The sequence below is a fragment of the Tamandua tetradactyla genome, chromosome 7 (genome assembly GCF_023851605.1).
Source record: "Tamandua tetradactyla isolate mTamTet1 chromosome 7, mTamTet1.pri, whole genome shotgun sequence".
Classification (NCBI taxonomy): Eukaryota; Metazoa; Chordata; class Mammalia; order Pilosa; family Myrmecophagidae; genus Tamandua; species Tamandua tetradactyla.
In genome coordinates this window covers 114,377,396-114,404,721 of record NC_135333.1, presented here as the reverse complement: position 1 = coordinate 114,404,721, position 27,326 = coordinate 114,377,396, and the positions used below count along the sequence as shown (strand labels likewise).

The 27,326-nt window shown below is 37.8% G+C and overlaps 1 protein-coding gene and 1 pseudogene across 7 annotated transcripts in view; both read right to left on the bottom strand.

Moving 5' to 3' along the window:
* Positions 1-24,893, bottom strand: part of EIF4B (eukaryotic translation initiation factor 4B) — a 31,856-nt gene extending 6,963 nt beyond the window's left edge. For 4 of the 7 annotated variants that reach the window (XM_077110797.1, XM_077110798.1, XM_077110799.1 and 1 more), the window contains exons 1-9: positions 24,761-24,893; positions 18,322-18,459; positions 15,920-16,128; positions 14,043-14,159; positions 11,799-11,853; positions 11,013-11,147; positions 7,236-7,547; positions 2,983-3,211; positions 415-527 (exon numbers count right to left, since the gene is read on the bottom strand). In XM_077110797.1, the coding sequence (XP_076966912.1) occupies positions 415-527; positions 2,983-3,211; positions 7,236-7,547; positions 11,013-11,147; positions 11,799-11,853; positions 14,043-14,159; positions 15,920-16,128; positions 18,322-18,459; positions 24,761-24,773 (1,321 nt within the window). In that variant the 5' untranslated portion in view covers positions 24,774-24,893. The remainder of the gene's footprint in view (positions 1-414; positions 528-2,982; positions 3,212-7,235; positions 7,548-11,012; positions 11,148-11,798; positions 11,854-14,042; positions 14,160-15,919; positions 16,129-18,321; positions 18,460-24,760) is intronic. The other 3 variants (XM_077110801.1, XM_077110802.1, XM_077110804.1) reach the window with 2 other exon arrangements.
* Positions 534-2,976, bottom strand: LOC143642433 (proteasome subunit alpha type-7 pseudogene; annotated as a pseudogene).
* Positions 24,894-27,326: the final 2,433 nt, after the last annotated feature.

Genomic DNA, 27,326 nt, shown 5'->3' with positions numbered 1-27,326 from the left:
AAAAGAAATGTTAATAGAGAAAACTGCATGTGTGAGAGGGGAGTATATGTAAAACTAAAATTTCTCTAGTAAAAAAAGAGAAAAGGCTCGCAGTGGGGCAACTTAAATTGAACTCCAGGCCTATGACTGCTCTGAATAAACAAAACTTTAAATGCCAAGACATAACGCAAAAGGACAAATCCTAAGAGTCAAATACATTTTAGTGGCAGATTATTTATGAAATGGATCATACAAGTCTTCTCTGGTGTCCATTTCTTAGATTTTTCAAAGCAGGAGATATGTAACTCAGATCAGTCTATGCTAACCCAAATAAAGAGTTCATGGAACTGACTGAATTCAATACCCCAAATTCTCTGCATAATTTGCTCTATGTATCCCCCGATAAGTTATGGAAAACAGCAATATGATACCCACCCTGATCTGACTTACTTCTGCCAGATGTGGCGGAGGTGCCGGTCTGCGATGACTCACTTCCTGTCCTCGACCGTTCCCGTTCCTGAGTCTCTTCACTTCGCCAACTTGGGTGTCTGTACAAAAAAGAAACAACAAATACAGCATGTCTGGATCAACGAAAGCCACCTTGGACCAACGCTGATTCCTCAAGAACCATTACTTCTTAGCTGCAGATATTAAGACACTTCGCCTCTAAATTTAGCAAACATCAGCTACAGTGAAGAACATCCCGCTGCATTATCACACCATTGTTATCTTATGCAAGATTAACATTTCCCCAATGTTATTTAAAATGGTATATATTTAGATTTCCTTTTATATAAACACTTTTGTAAAGCTTCCTTTCCCATCTTGAAATAACATTCAGATAATATAACCAATAAATTCAAAAAAAAATAAACAGAAAAATTATAGCCTACACTTAAGTGAAAACATTTTCTCTCTACCCCAATTATGTGAAAAGAAGTAAATATAATTTTTATTAACTTCATAACAGAACACCGCAGTTGATACAAATGAATTTTTGGATCCTACTCACCTCCTCATGGTGAGTTTTACATTTTTTTTTATTACCCCCCCACACCCATAACCTTTAATCTGTTCAATCTCTGAATTTGCTATTTCTAGTGATCTCTTGTGATATCACCAATTTTTGTCCTTACAAGCCGTATTTTCACTGAGCATGTTTCCAAGGTTCTTACATGCTGCAGAATGTCTCATTCATTATTTCCAAAAGGCTGAGTAATATTCCATTCACTGTTTGTACTATTTTGTTTACTCATTCGTTGATGGACACTTGGATTATTTCCAATTTTTGGCTGTTGTGAATGATGCTATAAACACTTGTGCATCAAAATATCTGTTTTCACTCTCTTTGGGTGTATACTTAGAAGAATTCCAGGTCATATCATATGTTAATTCTGTATTTACCTTTTTGAAGAACTGCCGTTTTATTTTCCATGTAACAATGCACAAGTTTTGATTTCTCTGCAGCCCTTACAACACTTATTTTACTTTTTTCAAACAGCCATCCTTATCAGTGTTAACTGGTATTTGTTTTTTTTTTGTTTCAAATATGGAAATTTATTATAGGACAATGAGTTCAGACAAATGGAACAGAGATGCCTACATGTCATTTTGAGAATCATTCTTGATCTGACTTTAAAAATTGCTACAAGTAAGGAAATTTACTTCATAATGATGCTTTTAGTTCTTTTTCTTTTTCAATTTCAGCAACGTATTTCTCAATTTCTTCAGGATTTAAAATCTTGATCTCTCCTCGTCACAGCAAGCTCAATGTTTTTGCCACGTGACTGAACCACTTTCAGAAGGGCCTTGATAACCAGCTTGATGGTCAAGCCGTCTGCTTCAATGGCTTTCATCACTGTAGTTATTCTCCTGGAACTCATACACTGACTTGGCACCTCAGCCAATGGCACTGGTCTTCCAGGAGTAATACATGCCAGAAGGGTCGGTCTGATAGTGTCTGGGAGTGCTGTCAAAGTTGAAGACCACAATGAGAGTGGAGATGCCTGAGAGTCTGTCTGTGCCTGTTGCTCTGCGGGCAGTGCTGCTTTAGGCTGGTAACATAGCAGGTGATGTACTCTACCATGATTGGGTCCTCCACTGTCAGCCAGTGGCTCTGGTACTCCACCTGCGCCCTGTTGGCGACTATACTAGTATTGGTGGTGAGCCCTGCAAATGCCACGCAGACGCTGTCATTCAGTGTGCAGATCTTCTGCATCATTCTCTCATGCTGCAGTTTGGCCACTGATTTCTTCTCCACATCAAGAACAGTATCATTTCCTTGAACACCAACAGTGGCTGAGACCTTGATGGCACACTCTACTTGGAAGAGGTGGCTGTCAGGTGAGAAGATGGTGATGGTGTGGTCACCTATGGCCGAGTAGGCGCGCCTGCGGCCTGGCTGATGGGAGAGCTGTGGCCGCAGCTCCTTCAAAAACACACACTCATTACCAATCATGGTGCTATTTCCAACACCACCAAGACACTGCGCCTCACTGTGGTTTTTAGTTGAATGACCATGGCAGGTGTTTCTTACTCTATAAAACAAAGCACGTGCTGGTAAATGGTTTTTCAAAAGGCCAAATAGTAAATATTTTAGGTTTGTGGGTCATATAGTCTCTCTCATAACTACAGGACTCCACCGATTTGGCACAAAAGCAGCTGTAGCTACTGTATAAGGAATAGATGAGGCTGTGACTCAATAAAATTTTATTATGAAAAAAGACAACAGCCATAATTTCTTAATTCCTTTATTAAATTACCAACAGTTCATATCGTAGCAAGTTTAGTCCAATAGGTCTTTTGTAAAGCACAAGGGACATGGAACAAGTCCTCATTGTAAGAAACTGTCCTATGCATTGCAAACTGCCTAACATTCTCAGCCCCTAGCCACTAAATGTTAATCACTGACAATCAACACCCACACAAATTTCCCAAATGTTCCTTTGGGGTGTACTTCTCCTATTAAGAATTGCTGTGTGCACTGATGGGAAATAACCTTACCTTTCCCGAGGCCGTCGTTCTAGTTTTGGCTCATCCAGCTGACGCTGCAATTTCTCCTGTTCCTTTTGTAGCCGTTCTTCTACCTCCCGTTCTCTAGCAGCTGTGTCAACAGGCTTTGCCCCTCCAAAGATGGAAGCTGCTCGACTGGACTGGGAAGTGCTAGCAGAGGAATCATCTTCCTTAGGAGTACTCCGAGGCTTTAGATTCAGTTTGGGTCTTTGGGGGGGACCTAAGTTAAATGATACTCTAAGTAATAGGTTTTCAAATAATCAGAAACTGATGGCTGAAAGCCAGATTCCCAGACATGACTCATATGAAATGCTATACAGGATTCAGGTCAGTAGCCTAGATGCTCAGCAAGGAAGGTAAAACAGGAGATAATTAGAAAACAGGTAGCTTAGATAACCAAACCCAATGAGTTCTTTCTCCTACCACATCTATGATGCAATACTAGACCACGGGAAAGGCTAAATACGGTAATTTTTTTTTTTAATTTAGAAATCTATTGTTTAATCCACAAGCTTTACACAAAGTTTTTGTTAAGAACAAACAAAAAACGAAAACAAGACGCTATTTCGAAGTCTAGGCCCTTCTAAACATAGTAAAATTTTAATGGTCAATAAGTCATTTATTATGACTACTATTACCCGGGAAAAACTTTTCTATAATGATCAAACTACTTTTTGTTGAAAAACCGGGTCTGGTACTTTCCCATAGTTGACGATGAGCTTGAAACAACAGCACAGGAAGAATAGTTTTTATACTTTTTATGTGTAATACAAATTTGTTGGGTGATTCTTAGGGCAAAGCATGCAATGATGAACATACACACTACTGAACATATAAACTCTAAGGGAGTCTGATTTCTTTCTTGATCAAAATTGTCAGAATACATGAAGACAAACCTAAGTGTTTAAAAGAAATTTCATTTCTTAAAATCACTGTTTATCCTATTTTAGACAAGGGAGATATAAATATTTCTCCCTGATCACATGCACTCTGTCCTCCTCATAACCACTATGCTATATGTGGTACTTATCAGTCCCAAGCATCTCATTAATTTTATTGCATATGTACATCTGCTGCAAACTAATGGGCTCAGAAAAGTAATCATTCAAGGTCATACAGTTAATATTTAGTAAACCTGAGAATGAAATCCATGTTATTGAAGCAACTCTACTGCTCCTCTTACCGTGGTACATAATATCTTTTCTTCCTTTGAAAATGTCAATTTATTTAACCACTCAACAGATAACATATTGAGCACCTACATGTCAGTCTGTGCTAAGCCCAGGAATATAATGGCTAGGTAGCCTAGTTTCAGCTTGCCTACAAAGGAGCTCAATTTAACTGGAGAGTCAGAATTAAAAAGAACACAGTGTGTTCTTTAAAAGTTCTGTAAGATAGATTTATCCATATGAAAGCTGTTAAGAGTGGAAAGTACTATGACTGGCGAAGCCTGTGAAGGCTTCAAAGCAGTGACATACTGGAGCAGTTTTGAAAGACAAGCATGAACCTAAAATGATAAAATGGAAGAATGGGAAACTATACCAAAGAGGTAAATTGTAGAACAGTAAAGGCAGAGGTACAGAATATGGGCTATCTTTCAGATTGTGGTATGGGGAGATTTGGAAGATTTGTAAAAGGAGGAGGTCCAGCTTCAGAAAAACAACTGGGCCTAGTATGAAAAATGCAACGAGGTAGGGAAATTTGTTAGGAGACAATTGCTGAATGACATGAGTATGGCAATGAGGCCCAAAGAAAGATACTGGCAGGCAGTGACTCTGGGGGAAGTTGGGGTAAGATCAACAAGGAAAAAAAGAAATCAGGTGTGTGTAGGTAATAGAAGGGTAAAAGAATGAAAGGGATCAAATGGCTGTAAGTCAAGAATTTGAGGCCCACATCTGAGCCTCCCTTCTTCTCAGTTGTAAAATGGAGATAACTATACACACATAGAATCGTAAATGCTTGTACGAGTACTTGGTTTATTATTAGTGAATACATTTATATTAAAAAAATACGTATTTTTTTTAACTCGGAGAATTATAGGAAATTATGTAAATAATGCTCTTTTACAAAGGTCAGAACCAGTACAGGGATATTAAAAGATTAGAGACGCAAGCGTAGTTCAGTGGTAGAATTCTCGCCTGCCATGCAGAAGACCAGAGTTTGATTCCCGGCCCATGCATTCCCCTCCTCCCCCCAATAAACAAATCGTGCTGCAGTAACAGGATAGTCACATGGAAAAAGAATGAAATGTGAACCCCACCATAGAGCACACACACACAAATAAATAGAGAGACTATGTTTTGTCTTAAACATTAGGAACACCCAAGTCAGTAGGCCAAACCCTTCATCTTGAGGCTTGCTCTTGTGAAACTTATTTACGTAGTGGAGGTTAGTCAACCTATAGTTATGCCTAAGAGTTACTTCCAGAAGACCTCCCTTGTTTGTTGCTCAGATGCGGCCTCTCTCTCTAAGTCCAACTCTGCAAGTAAAATACTACCTTCCCTGGCAATGTGAGATCAACAATGCCTGTCTGACAAAAAGAGGGAAAAGAATTGTAACAAGTAAGGCATTAGTGATTGAGAGAGTTTAAATAGAGTTGTGAGGCTTCTGTGGAGGCTACTCTTACCCAACCTCAGCTAGACATTGCTACTACCACGGTTTGCCAAACCCCAATCAAAACCATACCTGCCAATCCTAAAGAATACCCAGGACTCTACTTGAGATTCTACAAAGGTTCCATGCACTATGATTACTTTCCAGAAACCTACAACCTCCAGATAGGTTCCTAGGCCAGATAAATCCTGAAACCCAGAGGGGCCAGTCTCTCTAGAACATCAAATAGCTCCATCCCCCTTTCCAACATGAAAAAGGTAGAATAGGCATAGCCCAAATATCTCTAAGGATTGGGAAAAGATTAAAGGAGAAGATATGAGCTAGAACAGAAAAGACAGGATTTAACAAATGAGAATGACTACTGAATCATTATATTGATATTTCTTTCAGTTTCCAGTGTCTTGGAGGAGCTAGAAGGAAAAATTTAAAATTGTGGAACTGTAACCCACACCAAACTCTGAAATCTATTCTACAACCATTTGCTGTGGTGTGCTTTGAAATTTTTTGCTTTTTTCATATATATGTTATTTTTCACACACACACACAAATAATAAATGAAAATATCCCTATACTGAAGTGTTGTTTGAAAAGATTGAGGTAGGTATAGCTATATGTGCTTAATATGAAACAATAACTTACGATAAACTATTAACTGAAATTAAGAGCAAATTGCAGAACACAGGTTTTCAGTTTTAAAATTAAAAATGTATAAAAATGTTAACCCATATCCAAGAGCTTTCTGAAAAGATTAAGAGCAGGAACTTCTAGGGGTACTAATGAGGATTGGGATACTTCTGTTTTCCATTTTACAACCTTCTGCACAGTATAAAATGTTTACAACAAACATCTCTTCCATAATGCTAAAAATCAATTACTCATAAATAAGATTATGTTTAAAGTGTATGAATAATTATGTTTGCTGTCTAATATTACTTAAATATAGAAAAATCTGGTCAGATATCTTTTTGATGACGTCATTAAAGTAAAAACACAAATAGTGTTCATTTACTAATAATTTTTTAGTAAATAATTATATAACATATTTATATAAATTCATAGCATTAATGGTGTAATTTTAGAATAGGTACAAACATCTCATTAACAACTATCAAATAGTGCGGTACCAGGATTCTGAAATCAGCAACACTTTAACTTCACACTGACAATTACTGGCTATGAAACTTTATCATATGAATTTCCTTCACTTGAAAAATGGGCCAACACAACTTACTTGAACAGTCTATCACACATCTTAAAAATGTGGGGTGCACAGGTGGTTCAGTGGTAGAATGTTCACCTTTCATCTGCAGACCTGGGCTTGATTCCCAGACCACGCACACCCACCCCCAAGAAGAAAGAATGTCTGGCAAACGTTTTTTTTACCTTTTCAACTTTTAGTCCTTAAATTTTACTGAAAAATCTATGTTGTTAAGGCATGTGAACTGTAAAGAATTGGACTCTGCTTTACTACCATGTCATCTCTACTTATCCCATGCTCTCTCTACTATGCTTTGCTGCCTTCTTTACAATGTGTAAAATATCTGTGCTTACTTATAGGGTCTGAAACTAACCACAAATTTTCCAATTATATTTTTTCCACTAGTCCACTCCAAGGAAAAGAAAATGATTACCTCTATCATCACGCCTATAATCATCTCGAGAGTAATCATCTCTGGAGCTCCACGACCGATCTTCCCGTCTGTCATATCGGTCTTCATAGCGGTCCCCGCCTCCTCTATAGTCATCATCCCTGCGGTAACCACTACCAAATGCTCTTCTGCCGCTGCCTATCCTGGAGTCATAACCTCTATCATAGTCTCTGCTGCCTCGGTCATCATAGCGATCCCGGCCCCCATATCGATCCATATCCCGGCGTGGGCCGTCACGATAACCATCACGATATCCATCACGATACCGGTCTGAATCATAACGATCACGATACTCTAGAAAGAAAGAGACAGGTAAAACCATCCTTTTGGTTCTCTGGTACTATTACTATATAGAATGATGATGGTTATTGGGCTAATTTGGTCATTCCAAAATTTGGTCACATTAAATAAAGTGGAAAAAAATGTATCAAATTAAGTTTTTCTTGGTATTTTCCTGGTTATTAAATGTTGCTGGGCCAACAACTTAGAAGGGGCTGGGGGAGTGACTCTGTAGATTCCACTGCAAATTCCCCGAAGAATTAAAGATTAAAATATAAAAAATGCAAACATAAAACCTTAGGAAAAAAAAAAAGCTGCAATTTTCCATGCCTGATAATCATTATGCGAAGATAATTAACATTAACACATTATCTGAAAGGCAAACAAAATGGGAAAAATATATGTAACACACGATGACACATTATCTATTACTTAAGTAATAGAAACTTAAGAGGACATCATTTTCCATCACCAAAATGGAAATAAATTAATTCCTCCACTGTGGACAAAAGTTGAAAATTCTATCACTATGAAAGTTGCTTTAGAAATATGCAATAAAAGGCTTAAAAGCATGCATACGCTGCACTTGATTTTACTGAGATAATATTAAAATTATAGGACACAAACATCTGCCAAGAGTTTACAGTAATAGTTAATCTAAGGCCTTACCAACTTGTGCTCTTTAGATAACAAGAACACACTCAGTTTCTTACTATCCACCATGTAAGACTCCATCCTTTCTTGATATATGTTAAAGGATTCAGGCAAGAAAATAATCATGTCCTTTGACTCAAGAGGTCCCTTGGTCTGACTTCTTTGTAAAAACGAGCTATTTCTCCTGTCAATAACAGAACATTTTGCATAAATGCTGAAGTGAAGTTGCTTCAGGTAGTTCTCCCTAAGGCTTTGTTAGGTCACAAAGATTTAATCAGCTACGAACCTACAGATCTAGTTTTCCTTTCTGACCTCTGCTTCATTCTTTCTTTCTTCTCTTGCATCTTCTTAGTGTGAAGGAGGACCCTCAACACTATCCTTAAACAGGAGTCATCTTTTACTGTGTTAAATTATATTTGGTACAGAGCTCACTAGGTGTTTCACAAAACTAAAATGATTCTTAATTTAGGTTGTTTTTTCCATTTCTTTTCACTTACAAAATATTTCAAACATACAGAAGTACAGAAGCAATTTTAACAAAATTGTAAATCCATCACTTTGGTTTAGTGGATGTCAATATTTTCCCATGTTTATTTCAGTTATTTAAAAATAATGCTACAGATGTTAGCTAAAGGACTCCCCCTACCTATATCTACAATCATGAGGGCCAAAAGATCACCACACATATTTTCTATAATTTATAATTCAATTAACAATATGGTATTGTTTTCAAAGTTACACACATCTGCTTTTACCCCTCAACATAATAGATTTTGAATTTTATCTCTATTTTTAAATGCCTGTACATATATACATATTAAAAGTATTCCAGTATATGGACAAACCATTATTTATTAATTTTTTTCCTGAATAGGTTCTTTCTACTTGTTTTTCTTGGGCAGGCTCCAGGAATTGAACCCGGGTCTCTGGCATGGCAGGCGAGAATTCTGCCACTGAGCCACTGCTGCACCACCCTTTCTAATTTTTAATAATCATGAATAGTGTTGAGTCTTTCTTCACCTGAACTACCACGTTTCTATTTATCTGCATATTATTTCTCTCCCCTACAATAATGCATGCCCAACAAGAGCAGGATTTGCTTTTTTCATTGCAACCTGAGCACAGAATGTGTCTGATACATGGCAGGCACTTAGTATTTTTAAAGTCATCGAATTTTCTGTCATTGTAAAAGGTACCTTAATAATTACATTTTGATGTTTACTGCTAATATATAACAATGCAACCAATTTTTGTATGCTGCTCTTAAATGTCATGATCTTTTTTAAAACTTTATTAATTAAAAAAATTAATAAACAAAACATTAAGATATCATTCCATTCTACATATACAATCAGTGATTCTTAATATCATCACATAGTTGCATATTCATCATTTCTTAGAACGTTTGCATCGATTTAGAAAAAGAAATAAAAGGACAACAGAAAAAGAAATACAACGGTAACAGAGAAAAAAAAGATTATACATACCATACCCCTTACCCCTCGCTTTCATTTACCACTAGCATTTCAAACTGAATTCATTTTAACATTTGTTCCCCCTATTATTTATTTTTATTCCATTATGTTCTACTCTTCTGTTGATATAGTAGCTAAAAGGAGCATCAGACACAAGGTTTTCACATTCACAGAGTCATATTGTGAAAGCTATATCATTGTTCAATCATCATCAAGAAACATGACTACTGGAACACAGCTCTACATTTTCAGGCAGTTCCCTCCAGTGTCTCCGCTACATCTTGAACAACAAGATGATATCTACCATGCATAAGAATAACCTCCAGGATAACCTCTCAACTCTGGAATCTCTCAACCATTGACACTTAGTCTCATTTCACTCTTCCCCCTTTGGTCGAGAAGGTTCTCTCAATCCCTTGATGTTAATTCTCAGCTCATTCTAGGGTTTTTCTCAGTCCTTTGATGCTGAGTCTCGGCTCATTCCAGGATCTCTGTCCCAAGTTGCCAGGAAGGTCCACACCCCTGGGAGTCATGTCCCATGCAGAGAGGGGGAGGGTGGTGAGACTGCTCTTCATGTTGGCTGGAGAGAGAGGCCACATCTGAGCAACAAAAGAGGCTCTCTTGGGGGTGACTCTAAAGGCCTAAATTTTAAGTAGACTTGACCTATCCTCTGTGGAGTTAAGTTTCATATGAACTAACCCCAAGATTGGGGGCTCAGCCTATAGCTTTGGTTGTCCACACTGCTTGTGAGAATATCAAGAATTCAACTTGGGGAAGCTGAATTTCTCCCCGCTCTCACCATTCCCCGAAGGGGGCTTGCAAATACTTTTCCAGTCACTGATCAAATCATTCTGGGATTCATCGGAAATGCCGTAATCTTGATGAATTCTCATTAGTTCATGTAGTTTATTTTGCTGAATGCTGGGTTTATTAACACTTGTCTCAAAAATTTTTTCTTCCCCACCATGTCACTTATACTTGCCTTTTCATGCTAGGCAGGAGGAGCTTAAGCTCAAAGCCCAAGAGCAGCAGTCCTTGTCTTAGTCCTGATTTTAAAGGAAATGTTTTCAGGGTTTCATTGTTAACCGTTTTACTGCAGATACCCTTTACCAAGTTAAGAAATGTCCGTTCCATTCTGTTTGGTAAGGTTTTGTAAATTATGAATTTATCAAGTTCTTTTTATGCACCTATTATCAGGTCTGTGATAGTATTAACTCATCAAAAAACTTTCTACATCCATGTTTCCTCTCTATCTGCTAATGTGATCACCTAATTAACTCCTTTGTCCTATTACTAAACAGTTTCCTTCAGGACACAGAAGAAACTAACTTCTTCATAAAAATGAACTTACTGTCCCCAAAGCTATCGTCACCTCTTCTAGGCGGGTAGTCATCAAAGCTGTCTGTGGCAGGACGGGCCCTCCAGTCTGTATCTGTTTTGTCAGAATCTCGATTTCTATCACGGCCAAAAGAACGATCATCTCTGTCTATATATACAAAACAAAAGAACCAAAACACACAAAATACAAATTAGCCTGCAAAAACTTATGCCCAGTATTTCTCTCATGTACAGAAAAACCCCCTTATCTTACCATGTTTTTCTTTTGTATCACAGCCACATCATGAAGCTGTCCCATCCCCATAAGTGTTCTAACTCAACAAAGTGATTCTTTTTCTCACATTTATTTCTATTCGCTCAATCCTTAACTGTCATCTTCTGTATAGGCCAAGAGTCCCTAAAATATGCAAGAATTAAGTCTCTCATGTACTCGATGTACTGCTAGGCATCAAACAAGTTACTATATATTTAATAAACTCGGTGTTACTGACACTATAAGCTGGATAATTTTTTGCTGGGGTATGTAGGTGGGGGGCGGGGCTTTCTTGCGCACTGTAAGACGTTCAGCAGCATCCTTGGATTCTACTCATTAGACATCTCAGCTGTAACACCCAAAAATGTCTCTCAACACTGCCAAAGTTTTCTGTGGGGCAAACCGTCACCAGCTAAGAATGACTGCTGTAGATTCAGGTAAGACTTCCACTGTCCACACCTCTAAAAAAATTCCTGAGAAAGGAAACACCTGCTTTGTTATCCCAGGACCATGAAAAAACAGAAAAATCTTTACCAGCTTTCTTACCTTTATCCTGTGCTTGATCAGCAACGTCCACTCGAATTCTCCTGTTACCTAGAGACTGAGAGCATAGGACCATGTTAACCAACCTTTTGCCCCATTATGCACAAATCCCATGAGTGACCTTGAACATGTGGGCATAGGAGAAGCACTGGGGGAAGGAAGATAAGGGAAAAACACTATAATCTGGCCAACACTCTGACATGCTGGCTAAAGAATCCTCTATAAAGGCTTGCAAACTGAAATAACTTCTTAGGAATTAACAAATTTATGTTATGCTTAAATGAATGTAAGGCAAATCATCTTATTTTTCTGTTACAAAGCTGAATTTTATAGAACTTTTTAATAATCCAAGGCAATCTGTCAAGTATAATGTTAGCACCTAAATAAATGGCATATTTGGGTCCACAGCAATTATTCAAATATATGGAGCCTTTACCATGTACTAGCAAAGTTTCATGAAACATGGCCTCTGTCCATAATCTCAAGCTCTTTCACTCAACACTACCTTCGAATAAATCAGTTCCTTCATGGATATCCTCTGATTTCCCTTTCCCACATCATTATTTATATACTTTGAACCCAATTTATTTTAGTGCTGATTTTTCCTTATCCCACGGTAGAATCTATAGTTGAAGAAGGGTTAAGTGAATTTTAGTTACAAACACTTTGAATTCTATTAAATACCACAATGATGAAATCTCTTAACAAAATAACTCAAGTCAGGACTATGACAATATTTTAAGTAATAGTTAACACAGCAAACTTCAGGTAACAATTTCACGGTATTCGTTTTCTTACTCAGATTAAATTCAAGGGAAAGATGAGTAATGCCAATAAAATCTAAAAATGATTTGGGAAGAAAAACGTGGAAACTTAGCTTACACTTATTTTTTTCCCTATCTGACATTTACTTCAGATCATCATCATGGTATTCAACTATGAGACAGAAATATTTGGAAGAGGTGTTGATAAATTTAGATGTAGAATTACAGCCTACATGGCTCAGGAAATCGCCTTCTCAACAAGTGAGTGGCTTCTGAGAGGAGAAAAAAAGACTTTTCCTCTTTTTAGAAATAATTAGTTTGATTTCTAAAGTCATCAGAGGTATAAAAGTGATTCCTAGATTAGAAGCTTCCATTACTAACAGGTAAACTAAATGTTTTCATATGCTGCTTTGAATCTAAAAATCACCACATGGCATCAATGATTGAGTACTGTTTACTACAATTAGATCAATCCCATTTTCCCTCATGTATTAATAGCTGGATCTCTTCTCCCCACAGAAGCTCTCATGTCTCTGACAGAAAAGCAGGACTGTCTGTCACTGTCAATTCTCCTGTAAACGTTTCTAGGAGCATATATCATAAATGATACTCTGGTGAGAAACGTTTTCTGAGTTGTTCTGTAAATTAAAACTTATCAAAAAATACCATTTCAATACTTTCTTGAAAATGAGATAATGCCTTTTCATACAAAGCTGATTAATATGGTTTTCCTATTTGTTTTGATCAGGTCACGTTATTTTGGGGAAAAAAAAAGGATAGGATTTAAAAATTGAATATGATTACTGAATCATTAAACTGATATCTCATTTAGTCTTGAGTATCTTAGAGCAGCTAGAAGTAAAAACCTAAAATTGTGGAATTGTAACCCATGTCAAACTCTGAAATATGTTCTACAACTAATTGTGGTGCTGTGCTTTGAAATTTATTGCATTTTTTACATGCTATTTTTCCCAAAAAAGAAAAAAAAGTTGATTGTGATGATAAAAATATTTATGCCTTCTTGCCTCCTATATTCTGGAGTAGCTAGAAGGAAAAGTCTGAGAGGAACGTTTGGTAGGCCATGACAAACTCTGGGATCTGTCCTATAACTACTTGTTGAAGAGTGCTTTGAAAACTATTTCTTTGCTTTGTACATATGTTATATTACACAATAAAAAAGTTTAAAACAAAAAACAGAGCCATGGGAGTTAAGGAAAGGCTGTGAGTGACTGGAAATTTTATTAAGGATTGGTATGATGAGTTTCTTGCACAATTTTCCACATACCTTCCTGAAGTATTTGGACCTTTTGAGTTTGAAGTCAGGGTGGCTTGCTGTATGTTGAATGTTAAGAATTCAGGCTTTATTTTGTAGATATTATGGAAATTTTTGAAATAGCTATTCAACTAACCTAAATATAATTTTCACTGATTAACACACTAGAAATCTCTTGCTAGCTCCTGTCCCATCTCTTAATCTCTTTACCTCTTCGTTGAGGCTCAGGGCACTGAACAGGGAATCCAGGTCCTCAAACTCGGCATAACCAAAACCTTTCAACCTCTCTGGATTGCTGGGTTCACGTGGTAAACGCACTGCACTGATCTGAGGGAGTAAAGAAACAAAAAATGTTTTCTAATTCAATGTTCTTGTTCATTCACTTTTTGGGGGACCAAATAAGCATCACTGTATATGCAATGAATTTCTCTGGGAAACAAACAAACAAACAAAAAACACACAAAATATGGTTGTCTCCAGGAAGAAAACTATTGCAGAGATGAAAGAGAGACTTTACTATATGCCCCATTATATTTTTTGAATCATATGAAATTAAGATTTAGAGCCAAATTTTTGCAAATATTTCTGAGCAGTTTGTTTTTTCAAAAGATATCCGAAGAATTTTATTGTCTTATTAATAGCCTGGTTTGAGTCAAACACTGAATTATAACCCCTACTTTCCCTCAACCCTTTGCTGAATTGCGATGGCAAATCATTTTTGGAGTACAAGAAAAAATTTCACAGCAACCTGGTTTTAATCTAAGGTTAACCAGTGTTTTCTAATTGTAAGTTCACAGGATTCTTTCCTTTAGTCTTAAGTTTCATGTACTGTTTCCTGGCACTAATTTTTATTTATTGCTTACAAAAGGGTATTCACCCTCTATTTTCAATTTCATGTCTTTTTTTTCAAATACTTGACTATTTTCTTTTGAGCTTTTTGATACCTACCATGTGTTTCCTATTTCTTTGTTTTATTTTGCATATACTCAAGTTTATCTTCTACATCACTGATCTGTTACTTTAATCTGGAGCCTATAAATTTTGTTACAGTAACTTTTCAATTCAAGCTTAACCCATGACTAGAATAGGAAAAGAAGCAAAACCGGAAAGAGGTAACTGGCTAGGGAAACCACGAAACCAGTTGTAAAGCATAAATATGAAAAGCTTGAACAGGCTAGAGGTTATTCCCTATTGTATTGGAGAGACCAGAAAAGAAAAAATGGGTCAGCCTACTAGTTTGTACTATGATTTTACATAGAGGAAGATTTGTAGGTGGACCCAAACAACTGTACTGGATAAGCCAACTATAGGAGCCGGTGGGCACTACAGAGAATATGGGAGTGAAAAAGCATAGCAAGGGTGAAGGTGGGAGCAGATTCTTACAGAACAGTTCATTTTTAAGGTCTCCTCATTGGTAACGACTCTGGAGAAAAACCAATTGAAAAAGTGGAAAGATGTTTGATTGTTACTCATTCTTTCATTTTCTGATTTCCTAAGTATTTCTAAATGAAAATACTTTTTAATGAAAACAGAACTCTGAGCACTTCTATCCTCATTTTTTCCTATTTCTGGAATCTTCTAGATCAGTGTCCCCACATATCCTGACTTATGTTTCATAAGCAAATCTGTGAATACCATTACATGCAGTACCAAGCTCAAAGAACCTTTAATAATCTCAGCAAATTCTTCTGCTAATACAAACACACCTGTTCAACTAAATATATTCTTATAAAAAATTAAAAAGTACTTTAGATATAAGCCTGGATGCCATTAACAGAATGGCAGAGTTAGAGAAAGTCTTTCCATATTTCAACATTTAACTATTTCTTAATGAGAAGGGGCAGAGATTTTTTGAGTGATCCTCTCTATACTAACAGAGTATTAACCCTGCTGATAAAGACTGTCCAACTGGTGTAGGATGAGAATATTCTCAGCCAAAGATTCCAAACACCCCTTAGTCAACTGCATACATTTTTCTTCCAAGTCTAGATACAACTTCAGAATCTTCAACATGGCAATTCAGAGGCAGTCACTATCAATACACTACCCTCCATATATAGTTAACCACCTAAAACTTATACACTTACATTTAATCCTCTAAAGAATTCCTTGATGGAATCTTCTGTCACATCATAGGGCAGGTTCCCTAGAAAAGCAGTGTAGGGCGGTGATTTGGGAAGACGGCTCCGGTCAATATTGGGTTCCCGAGCAGCCCGTGGAGCAGTGGGAAGGATGGAACGGTCAATTGGAGGTGCCCTATATACATCGTCATCATTACTGTGCCATGTGGTTGAAACTAGGACAGAAGAGTGGACATAAGAAATTAGAAAAAAACTCCTTTATTACTGCTGAACAAGAGAACCTATGTTAACCTATATTAAATGAGCTATATCAGAAAACAGAGCTCCCTCACCCCCCTACCCCCAAAAAACATGGGGGTTCAGTAGTAAGGGCAGTTTACAAATAGAAAACGCTTCTAAAGTGATGTTAAAATTAAAACAGCAATTGAAAAAGGTACTGAGCATTCTGTATCTTTTGTTTTGAAGCATTTTAAGGCCTTAGGGCCATGCTTTCATGAAAGAGAATCAGTACACCTCTAATTCCTTACACTGCAAAGAAATGAGGACAATAGCAACTTTTCATGGAACATTTTTTAAGTGCTAGATATTTTTATATTCATTACATCTCATATCCAAACAATCCCATGAAGCTGTTTCCCATTCTAGGAAACCAAGTTTTCAGAAAGGTTCAATAGTTTGCCGTAAGGCCACACATACGGTAAAGCAGTAGAGGATTCAAACCGGGGTCCTTCTTACTCAAAATGTATTTAACAACTGAAATAGGGATTTATGCTTTATATTAATGTTAAATTTTTTGAACTTAGTGATGTATTTAAGCTGGTTACATAGCCGAGTGTCCTTCTTGGTATTCTCAGGAAATATACCTCGAAATGTTAAGCATTACAGGAATATGATATATGCTACCTATACTCATATGTTTTTAGATAACACAGATAGTTAGAATGATGTAATAAATGTCGTGTCATAAATGTCTCAAAATGCCAAAAGTTGGCAAATCTGGGTCAGGTGGTATAGTGGAATTCTCTGTGTTGTTTTGTACTTTTGGGCAACTTTCCTTTAAATCTGAAGTCATAAAAAGTTTAAAAAAAAAAAAGCAAGTAGACTGAGGTCATACCTGATAATTACAAAGAATAGCTCCTGCATGTTTCTGGCTACTCCCTGAATGCACAGAGCCTGTCACAATCATCCTAGTGATGCTTCTATATTTTCCCACCATAATTACTGTTACTATTTTGTTTCTTCAGTCCATGTTCATTTACCCAGGGATACCCTGATTTCATGTAACAATCCTAGAACTAGTCAGCCCTTAGCTCTGAGTATATGTTGCTTAGATTACACTGCAACACCATGTCATGAGGACATCAATAGAACTTTAGATCTACAAGGAAATTTAAAAAGATAACCTAGTCCTTATTTTTCAAATGGGGGTGAGGGTGGGAGAAGGCCAAAAAGGATACTAACTCATTAATGAGAGAGCCAAAACTATCAGTAAGCGCTCCTAAATTATGACTTCATTCCCCACCACAAAATCTAGTAGCCTAAACCTAAGAAACCCACAAACTTAATAAATAAGTTAAAACAAAGGGAAAACCTACTCTTACCCCAGGGAATATTCTACAAAATGCACAAACATAAGATTTCAGGTTCTAAAAAATGAGTATGTTCCTTTTAAATTATGAAAATTTCAAAATCTCTGTAAAATAAGGGCTGCCTATAGTTTAATAAGAAATTAAAACCTTTGAAGAGCTGACCAATTCATTTTATAATTCAGTCAAACCTTATCATTTATGGATCCCTTATTTGTGAATTTATCTACTTGCTAAAATTTATTTGGAACCCCCAAAATCAGTATCTGAGGTGTTACTGTGGCCATCGTGAACACATGCAGAGTGGCAAAAGATCTGAGTGGCCTAACATGTACACTGCTAGCTGATGTTGAACAAAGTGATGCTCTCAGGCTGTATACAAGTGACCTTTTGGCAGTACATTTAGTGACACAGTTTTTGCAATTTTCTGTCCTTTTTTGGGGGTGATTTTGCTGTTTAAAACCATAGTGCCGAATACCATAGTGGTAAGTTCCTAAGCACAAGAAGGCTGTGAAGTGCCTTAGGGAGAAAATACATGTGTTAGATGAACCTTATCCAGGCATGAGTGCTTTTGGACATGAGTCTAATGCTAATAAATCAACAATATATATATGGTTCCATATTTGCTAATCACATGTTTGAGGCAACCTTATAGAATGTACTAAAGCAAATAAGAATTGTCTGTACCTAGTACTCACTTAATAAGAACAAATGTGAACTCTTACAGGAAAACAATAACTTAAATGATTCTTAAGTTATAACAGAGTAAGTTTTGCCTAAAAGATAATGAAAATTATAGACACCATGGAAAAGAAGAGTTACCATCTCCTTCCAGGTCATCTGTTTCATCAGCCCAGCTGACTGGTTTGGGAACATATGTGCTTCCTCCACCAGTACCCCCATCCTCAGCCAGGAAGTCTGTTAGGGAGATAGTCTTCCCCTTCTTATTCTTCTTTTTCGCTGTTTTAAAAATAAGAGAAAGATTATCCCCCAACACTGGGATGTTTACAGACAGTGGAATGGTACCTTTATAAGATGGAATACTATGCAGTTATCAATAAGGAAAATACACAATATAATGGCACAGAAAGAAAAACTTAAAAGAAAAAAAAAGCTATAGAATATATAGTGTGGGCCTCTTTTGTTTAAATACACATTATGTTTAAGTAACAGAAAAGGGTCTAGAAGGATGTTCAACTCCCCCCTCCCGCTCCTGCCGCCCACCATGAGAAGTTAAGATTGCAGAAGGGGCAATCTTTCATTTCCTATTATATTCACTCACATATCATCTAAGATTTTTAATTCAGTAACTACTTATGCTTAAAATGGATCATTACATTTACTGCTCCTAGAATACAAAGCTAGATAAAACAAAATTCCTAGTCCTAACAAAATTCTACATAGCACTTCTGAGGATTGTTTGAGATTTTTACAACCACGTGAGTGAAGGGGTTAGAATTGGCATAGCCCAGACACCCCTAAAACCCTAAAGTATGGGAGAGAGACCAAAGGTGATGGGGGAGTTACACAGAGAAGGTAGGATTTAATGGATGAATATGACTGTTGAATCATTATACTGATATTTCCTTTAACTTCCAGTGTCTTGGAGCTGCTAGCAGTAAAAACTAAAAAAAAAAACAGTCTTTAAAAAGTAAAATCAATAACCCCCCAATGTTTTTTCTAAAAACCGAGAAACGTTGTTATATAAACCCTCCATGCCCTTTGCTCTTCTGAAACCTAGGCTGGTGTTCAGGATTTCAAGAGAATTCCCCTCTGTTTTTTAAGTAAATATTTGTTTAATTTGTTTAAAAGGTGCATCAACCCCTTGCCACAATGACTGAACCAGTCTGTTAAGGACTAAATTATGTCTCTCCACAAAGGCATGTTCAAGTCCTAACCCCTGATCCTGTAAATATGACCTTTAAAGATGTTATTAGTTGAGGTATGCCCAAACTGAACAAGGCCGGTCCTTGACTGAATATGGCTGAAGTCCTTATAAGCAAAGGAAATTGGACATGCCAGAAGATGGAAGTCAACGGAACCCAGACGAGAAAGGAGACAGCAAAGGAGATGGCACTGCCATGTACATTGTCACGTGACAGAAAAGCCAAGGAACCTAAAAATTGCAGGCCAGCCATACGTTACCCCAGGAGGTAGGCAAGGCTCCTCATGTTACTCTGAAATTGAGCCAATAAATCCTGTTGTTAAGCCAACCCATTGTACACTATTTGTTTTAGCAGCTAGGACACTGAAATATGCTCTCTTTTTCTTGAAATTGTGAATTGTTAAAAAGCTAACAAACCATCCATCTTACAAAACAAACAAAATATATCTCAATTATCTAAGGCCAGACTCACATGGACTGAGGGAAAACCACACATATACACATCAGAAATTTCATTAAATTCTTGGCCTGCTGTTTCAACTATAATAGCAGTTATCAGGCATTCATGAAGCTCTTACTATATTCATAAAGATTAAACAGAAGATCTTTAAAAAGAGGAAAGCATTTTTTTTTTAAAACTAGAAATCCTTAAACAAGAAATAATACATTCGTGGCCTTCCTAATAGTTTATGATAGATACAAAAATAAATATAACTAATCAACTTAACTCTAAGTCCAGTTTCTCAATTTCAGCACTACTGACATTTTAGGCTGTTGTGGAGTATGTCCTATGTGTTGCAGGATGTTTAGAAACATCTTCAGTCTCTACCCATGAGATGCCAGTAGCACCCACACCTCACCCCTCTCCATTTCTCCAACACACTACCAAATGTACCCTGGGGGGGGGCTGCTGCCAGTTAAGAACTACTATTGTAAGTGATGTTTTACACTTCAATAAATAAAAGGACAAACAATAATAAAAGCACTAATTGACAGCTCTTGGGATGATAAAATCTATAGACTGTCAGCTAGTTCAAACAGAGGATACTTTAAAGTACTACAAACAATAAAGCCTATTTGTTGTAAAATGCAGCGCACCTTTCTAAAACTACTATCTCTTGTACAGGAAGGGAAATTCACATAGCTCTTAATATTCTGAGGAAGCTTTGTTAAAAATTGTATCTATTAACTTTAAATCTTACCAGAACAAGTCTCACTTATTTCATGATATGTTCAATTTCTGTGAATGTTTTAGTAACTACAGGCTAAGTAGAGTCACAAAAATCTGTGCCAGAATGTTCATAATGTAAAAAGGAAGGAAAAAAAGATATAACTCAAACGTCCATTGCCCGATGAATAGATAAACAAAATGTGATAGATCTAAACAATGGATTATTTGGCAATAAAAAGTACTGGGCGGGCCACGATGGCTCAGCGGCAGAGTTCTCGCCTGCCATGCCAGAGACCTGGGTTCGAAGTACGGATACATCCTACTATACGGTGAACCTTGAAAACATTATGCTATCTATGTGAAAGAAGCCAGTCACAAAAGACTACGTGTTGCATGGATTTCCTGTCTAGAATAGATAAATCCACAGAAACAGAAAGTCAATTAGTTAGTTGGTAGGGGAATGGAAAATGTCTGCTAATAGTTATGGGTTTCTTTTGGGAGCAATGCAAATGTTCTGAAATTAGATAGTGGTGACAGGTTGAACATTTTTGCAGGTATAATAAAACCATCATTATAAAAGGGCAAATTTTATGGTATTAAATTATAGCTCAATAAAACTGCTATTAAAGATGTTTCCTACAATGCCAAAATCATGATGTTAAAAGCCTCACTTTGTGTTATAAAGTTTAGCACTGTAGAGAATAAACACTATGTCAGGATTTATAATCTCATCCTGTGTGACCAATTTCTTCATCCTGACAACCAGAAAAAAATTCCACACTGCCTTTTCCTTACCTCTTCAGAGACATCAATCTGATCATTTACATAATAGAACATAATGTATATCCTGCTAACAAATCACTACACAGAGTACATATAGCGTCTCTTGGGGGTGGGGGATGGGGGAAGAGCTAAAAATTTCAAGTACAACTTTTTGCTTTGGACATTTACCTACCATTAGGACTGTAGCAATATCTATTACAAATCTAAGAAATTCATTTTGGTACATACCTAAATGTACAAATACACACAGATGTAATTACAAATAAGCACTTAGTTGTCTTTTTATACTTAAGTTATTTAATCTTTCCCCCACAATCATGAAAAAAGAATAGTTAAATTCTAGGATGTTTGACGTCTAGTGAGTATTAAGGTATTTCTAATTTTTTTTTCAGTGACATTACTTAGTAACAGTGTGTCAGCTGAACTTACTCTCTGTATATGTATTCGAATTTTCATAGACAGTTTTAGTCTAGGCCTACTGAATCCAGGTATCCTAGTTCTAGAATAGCAAATATAGAGTAGAGAATGGGGTTTGAAAACAGGAAGTACATGTAGGAATACATAATGGCAACCCTTCTAATTCTCTACGGACTGTTACATAATAATGCACATATGGAGCACATCATACATTAATCAAAGGGAAAAGGATTATGATGGACAGCAAAGGCAAACAACCACTGGACAACATCTCCTCCCTGAATCAAACAAGAATTTCGAAATGAAGGCTTGTTGCTAGGCATATACCCACTATTTCCAATTTTAAATCATTTAATTAAAAAATGTTACTCTATCAAACATATTTGGGTCCCGAGTTATGGAGAGCAGATAAACTATGCCCATATTAGGAAACTGGGAACTTAAGAGGTAAGTGGTCTGTAACACGTCTACTAAAAAAAACATTTTTTTTCTTTGTATGCTGTATGGCAGGGGCCACATTTCATTCTTTTTCCATGTGAGTATCCCCTATTGCAGCACCATTTGTTGAATTTTCATTTTTGTTTGGTCTTTTCATGTTTGTTTTTGGGAAGTGCATGGGCTAGGAATCCAACCCGGGTCTCCCACATGGCAGATGGGAATTCTACCACTCACTACCCTCACAACCCCTCATGTTAAGACAAAACAAAAGCTTCATATTTTTAGGGAGCATTTGTTTAAAAACAACCAAGGAATTAAGTGACCCAGCTCAAACGTATCAAGTTTCCTAGGAATTCAAGCTATTTCACTCAACAGTCAATCCTAGGACATTTTCAATTCTCGAAGGTCAATACTGGGTCAAATTGGAAAATGACGCTATTGCAAATAATTTTCTGGTCTCATTTATAGTAAGAGCCCTGTGAAGTTGTAACATGTATCTCCACAGAGAAAATATAAGATCTATTTTCAACAAAGTACTGGGCACCACCAGACACTGAGAATTTTAAAGCCTTATTTCTCACATCTGGGAATCTTCATCACTCAACAAAATCAATACAAGTGGAAAAAGATTCAGAGAAGGGAAAGAAACTTGATAAATCTCAAATTCCTCCAAGACTGCCAGTCAGACATATCTGTGTATTCAGACTCCAACACATACTACACATGATAAAAAGGCTATTTATTTAACTGAATTAGGAGATCAGGGCTTTCGAAGAGGGTAGAAGTAAATATGGTACAACAAGAGTAAGTAGGGGCATCACTGAGTAAATTCCTTTAAGCAGTTTGAATTTCATTTAACTGGTGTGAAATGAAGGAAAAAGATAGGTAATTACTAACATGTAACATGTAACAAACACCTCAAAAATTCTACAAACGTTTTGGATAAGGGGAATACAAACTTTATACTGAATTTGAGACACTGAACTGTAAAGGTGGCAAATCTAGGCCAAATAAATACTTTACACAACGATTAATTTAAAGTAAACTTAGGTCTATATCAGCCCACAGAAAAAAAAATCAACATTTTTTGTAAACTTCAGATTGGGTAGCATTCCTATTTTATGATCACATGGAAGTCAACCTTGGTACTTCCAAGACAAGTCAAGAAAAATAAAATCAAGATTTTGCGCTTGCTCCATCACCCGCAAGCTGTGTGACCTTGAACAAATAATTTCATTTTCCTCAAGCAAAGCGACACATCTGCCTAAATTATCTCAGAGGGTCAAATGAGACAACATACATAAAAGTGCTTGGTCGACTGTTAAGTGCTACGCCAATGAGATGTATTTTGTTCAAATGTACCTCAAATACTGCCAACATTTCCCAAAGATAACCATAACCTCTGACTCCTTCTGTAATAAGAAAAACAAAATCCTTGGTGAGAATTGGGAGTCCAGAGAAAGTTTGGGTTCAATAAAATTTTTGTGGAATACAGGTCATGTCAGGAAAAACGCTGTATTCACAAAACTAAAATTAATGCCACGAGATATTCCACTCCCAGCCCAACAAATCTAAAAAAGAAACCAACTCCAGCCAGAAAGTATTTCTTTAACTGCACCACCTAGTACTTAAACAGTTATCTTAAAACATAAATAAATAAATCGAACCCTCCCATTGGAGCTATTAAAATTCAACCGAAATGGAAGCTCCACAGAACAGGGGCCTAACCTTGCTCACTACCATATCTCCAACAAATAATCATGCCTAACATAGTTTTCGTTCAGTAAAAATGTTGAATGACTATGAGAAAAATAGCTTTAAGGACAATCTAGGTTCCTACCCCAGCTTCCTCTCCTCCAACACGTGGGCGCACCACACAGGAAGGTTCGCCCCTCCTAACATTAATAGCGTCAATCTCCGAAGAAGAGCGGACCACGCTCAGGGGCAAAGAAGAAAGTGAAAGGACAGAAAAGGGGGCAAAAGAAGAATGTAATGTCTGCCCATCCGGGCGCTCGCGCGTGCTTTTAACACGCGCCGGTCTGCACTACCCTCTTCCCCCCTACCGCGCACGCGCACAGATACCTTCCCCCGCCCCTCCGCTGACTCGCGCTCGTGTTCTAACTGCCCCCCCTTTATCCCCCTGCCCCCACTCCTATCCGCAACGGCCTCGCGCCTCGGGAGACCTAGTGTAGTGCGCCGGTTCGCGCGCCAACCGCCTCCTTCCTTCCTCCACGCGGGCAGTGTTTCATGTCTGTGAGAAGGCCTTGCGCCTCCGCAGATCTTTTTGCGCCTTCCCCTCACTCCAGTTCAAGCCAGAGTCCGCCTACCCCCGACCTCCAGCCTGGCGCAGATGGGGTAAAAAGAGGGGGGGAGGGGAAGGTGTCCTTCCCCTCCCCCCAGACATCCCGAGGCGCTAATCTAAGATGGCTAAGGTCGCCAGCCTGCCGCAGGCCCAAAATCCGAAGTGAGGTAGTACCGCCTGCTCCCCAACTCCAGGGATTCAGATGATCAAATTAGGACGCTGGTTTCAGAACCCGGTCCTTCGCTGCGCTCAGCCGCTCACTCACCTGAGGCCGCCATGTTGGGAGAGGGAGAGAGAACGCAAAGGACCCGGATGAGGCGATCACGTGATTATAGCGGGCGCGTCGGGCTGGGAAACGCGAAACTGGGCGGGGGGGGGCGGGGAGGTGAGGAGGGAGATAGGAGGCGGGGCGGTGCTGCTCTAGGCTCGTAAAGCAGTGCGAGGAGGTGTCGTTGCCTCCCTCGGGAAGATGTGCGACATGTGGCTGAAGAGGTGGGGCTTGGGCTGCCGCGAAACCCCTCACGCTTTACGTATTACTGCGAGGGGCAGGGTGTGAGTCGGGGGCGGGGTCTCGTGTGCAGCCAACTTCCTGCGGGTGGGTTCAGCGTAGTGGGCGGGGCTGTGCACTTTGATTCCGCCGACCCGATCGGAATGCAACCTGCGGTGGGTGTGCCTCAGTTGATTTTCTGAAAAGAAAGAATTTGAATTTTAAAAAAATCCTGTTTGTAAGAGCAAAACAAGTCCATGTTCCTGCCTAAAGGTTTTAATTAGACGTCTTTATGAGGAATAAGAAATCAGCGAATATTGACATTTATCATGGGCGTTTACTTTATTTGCTTTACTTCATTTACTTTCCTTCATTTAATCCTCACAGTTTACTGATTGACTTCACGGGCGGGTGGTAGCCATGTTTCCTCTAGCTGATGCTCCACTTTATCATATATTAATATTTCATTCAATGAGAACAAAAGTTCAGGCACTGTTACAGATATTTACCTGTATAGCAGAGTACAAAATTGACTATGTCTCTACCCTTAAGAGGGTTATATTCTAGTGTGAGGAAGACGGACAATAAACAAATGAATAATTACAACAAAAATGAAAAGCCCTGTGTAGGTAACTAAAATAAAATGATGTAGTAAATTTTAAAAATGGGATTAGGATCAAAACATGGCTTTTCTAGGGTACATACATCAGGCTGGGCTGGTCAGGGAAAGCCTCTGAGGAAGCTGACATCCGGATTGGAAGCCACCATCTGCTGGTTTGAAATGATGTATGTACCCTAGAAAGGCCATGTTTTAATACTAATCCCATTTTTTAAAGGCAGCCGTTTCTTCTAATCTCTATTCGATATTGTATGCTTGAAACTGTAATTAGATCACTCCCTGGAGATGTGATTTAATCAAGAGTTGTTGTTAAGCAGGATTAGGTAATGACATGTTTCCACACATTTGAGGGGGTCTTCATTAGTTTCTGAAGTCCTATAAAAGAGGAAACATTTTGGAGAATGAGAGAGGTTCAGGAAAAGGAGAGAATGACATAGCCACGAGAAGCAGAGTGAACCAGCCAGCACCCTTTGGAGATGAAGAAGGAAAACACCTCTGGCGGAGCTTCATGAAATGGGAAGCCAGGAGAGAAAGCTAGCAGATAACGTCGTGTTCGCCATGCGCCCTTGCAGCTGAGAGAGAAACCCTGACTGTTCGCCATGTGCCTTTTCACTTGAGAGAGAAACCCTGAACTTCATCGGCCTTCTTGAGCCAAGGTATCTTTCCCTGGATGGATATCTTGATTGGACAGTTCTATAGACTTGTTTTAATTGGGACATTTTCTCAGCCTTAGAATTGTGAACTAGCAATTTATTAAATTCTCCTTTTAAAAGCCATTCCATTTCTGGTATAGTGCATTCCGGCAGCTAGCAAACTAGAACACACCATCTCTGTGAACTTCTTTAGGAAGAGCTTTAGGGGTCTGGTAGAGATTGCACCTCTAGTGCAAAGACCTCAGGGAAAGAAATCTTGGCAAACTGAGGAATTTAAAGGCTAGTCATTGGACTACGGTGAGGGAGGAGGAAGAGTAATACAAGATGAAGCTTGAGAAGGGGCAGGGGCGAGGAGTTGGGCATTAGGTCATATGAGGCTTTGCAAATCAGGTTTGGCAGTTTAGATTTTACTCCAAGAGGGTTGGGAAAGCATGGAATGATTTTAAGCAGGGGAATGTCATAACTTGAAGTAAAATTTTTAAAAAGAATACTTAGTGTCTTGATATGGGTGGTGGGTACATGGGTGTATATCTGTGTAAAAGATTTGTTAAAATTATACACTTGTTTTTTTTTATTGTTTTTATGAAAGTGTTTTTATTTTACCCAACAAACTTGATAGACCCAACAAGCAAACATATACTAGAAGTCATAAACTGGTAACCTACAGGTTAATTTCAGCTTTCAGATGGCTTTGGCCTAACACAAGGTTCACCTACATTATTATTATTTTGAATTAATTACTATAATGAAACTTGGGGCATTTCAAATAAAATTGAAACCATTCCAACATGGAAATAATCAACCACTGGTGCTGCATGTTAACAATCTAGTATTGATTCTACTAGAAAGTTTCCAAGCTCATATATTGTTTATAAATATGCCAAAAATAGTTTTCTGACAGTACCAGCTTTTAGATTTAAATAAATCTATTATACATTTTTCTATTTCAGTAATATAAACTTTCTCCTTAATTACAACCTCCTAAATTATTATTAATTTTTTGAATAATTTTTTCTTTTTTTTACACAGTCGGGTTCCGGAAATCGAACCCAGGTCTCCGGCATGGTAAGTG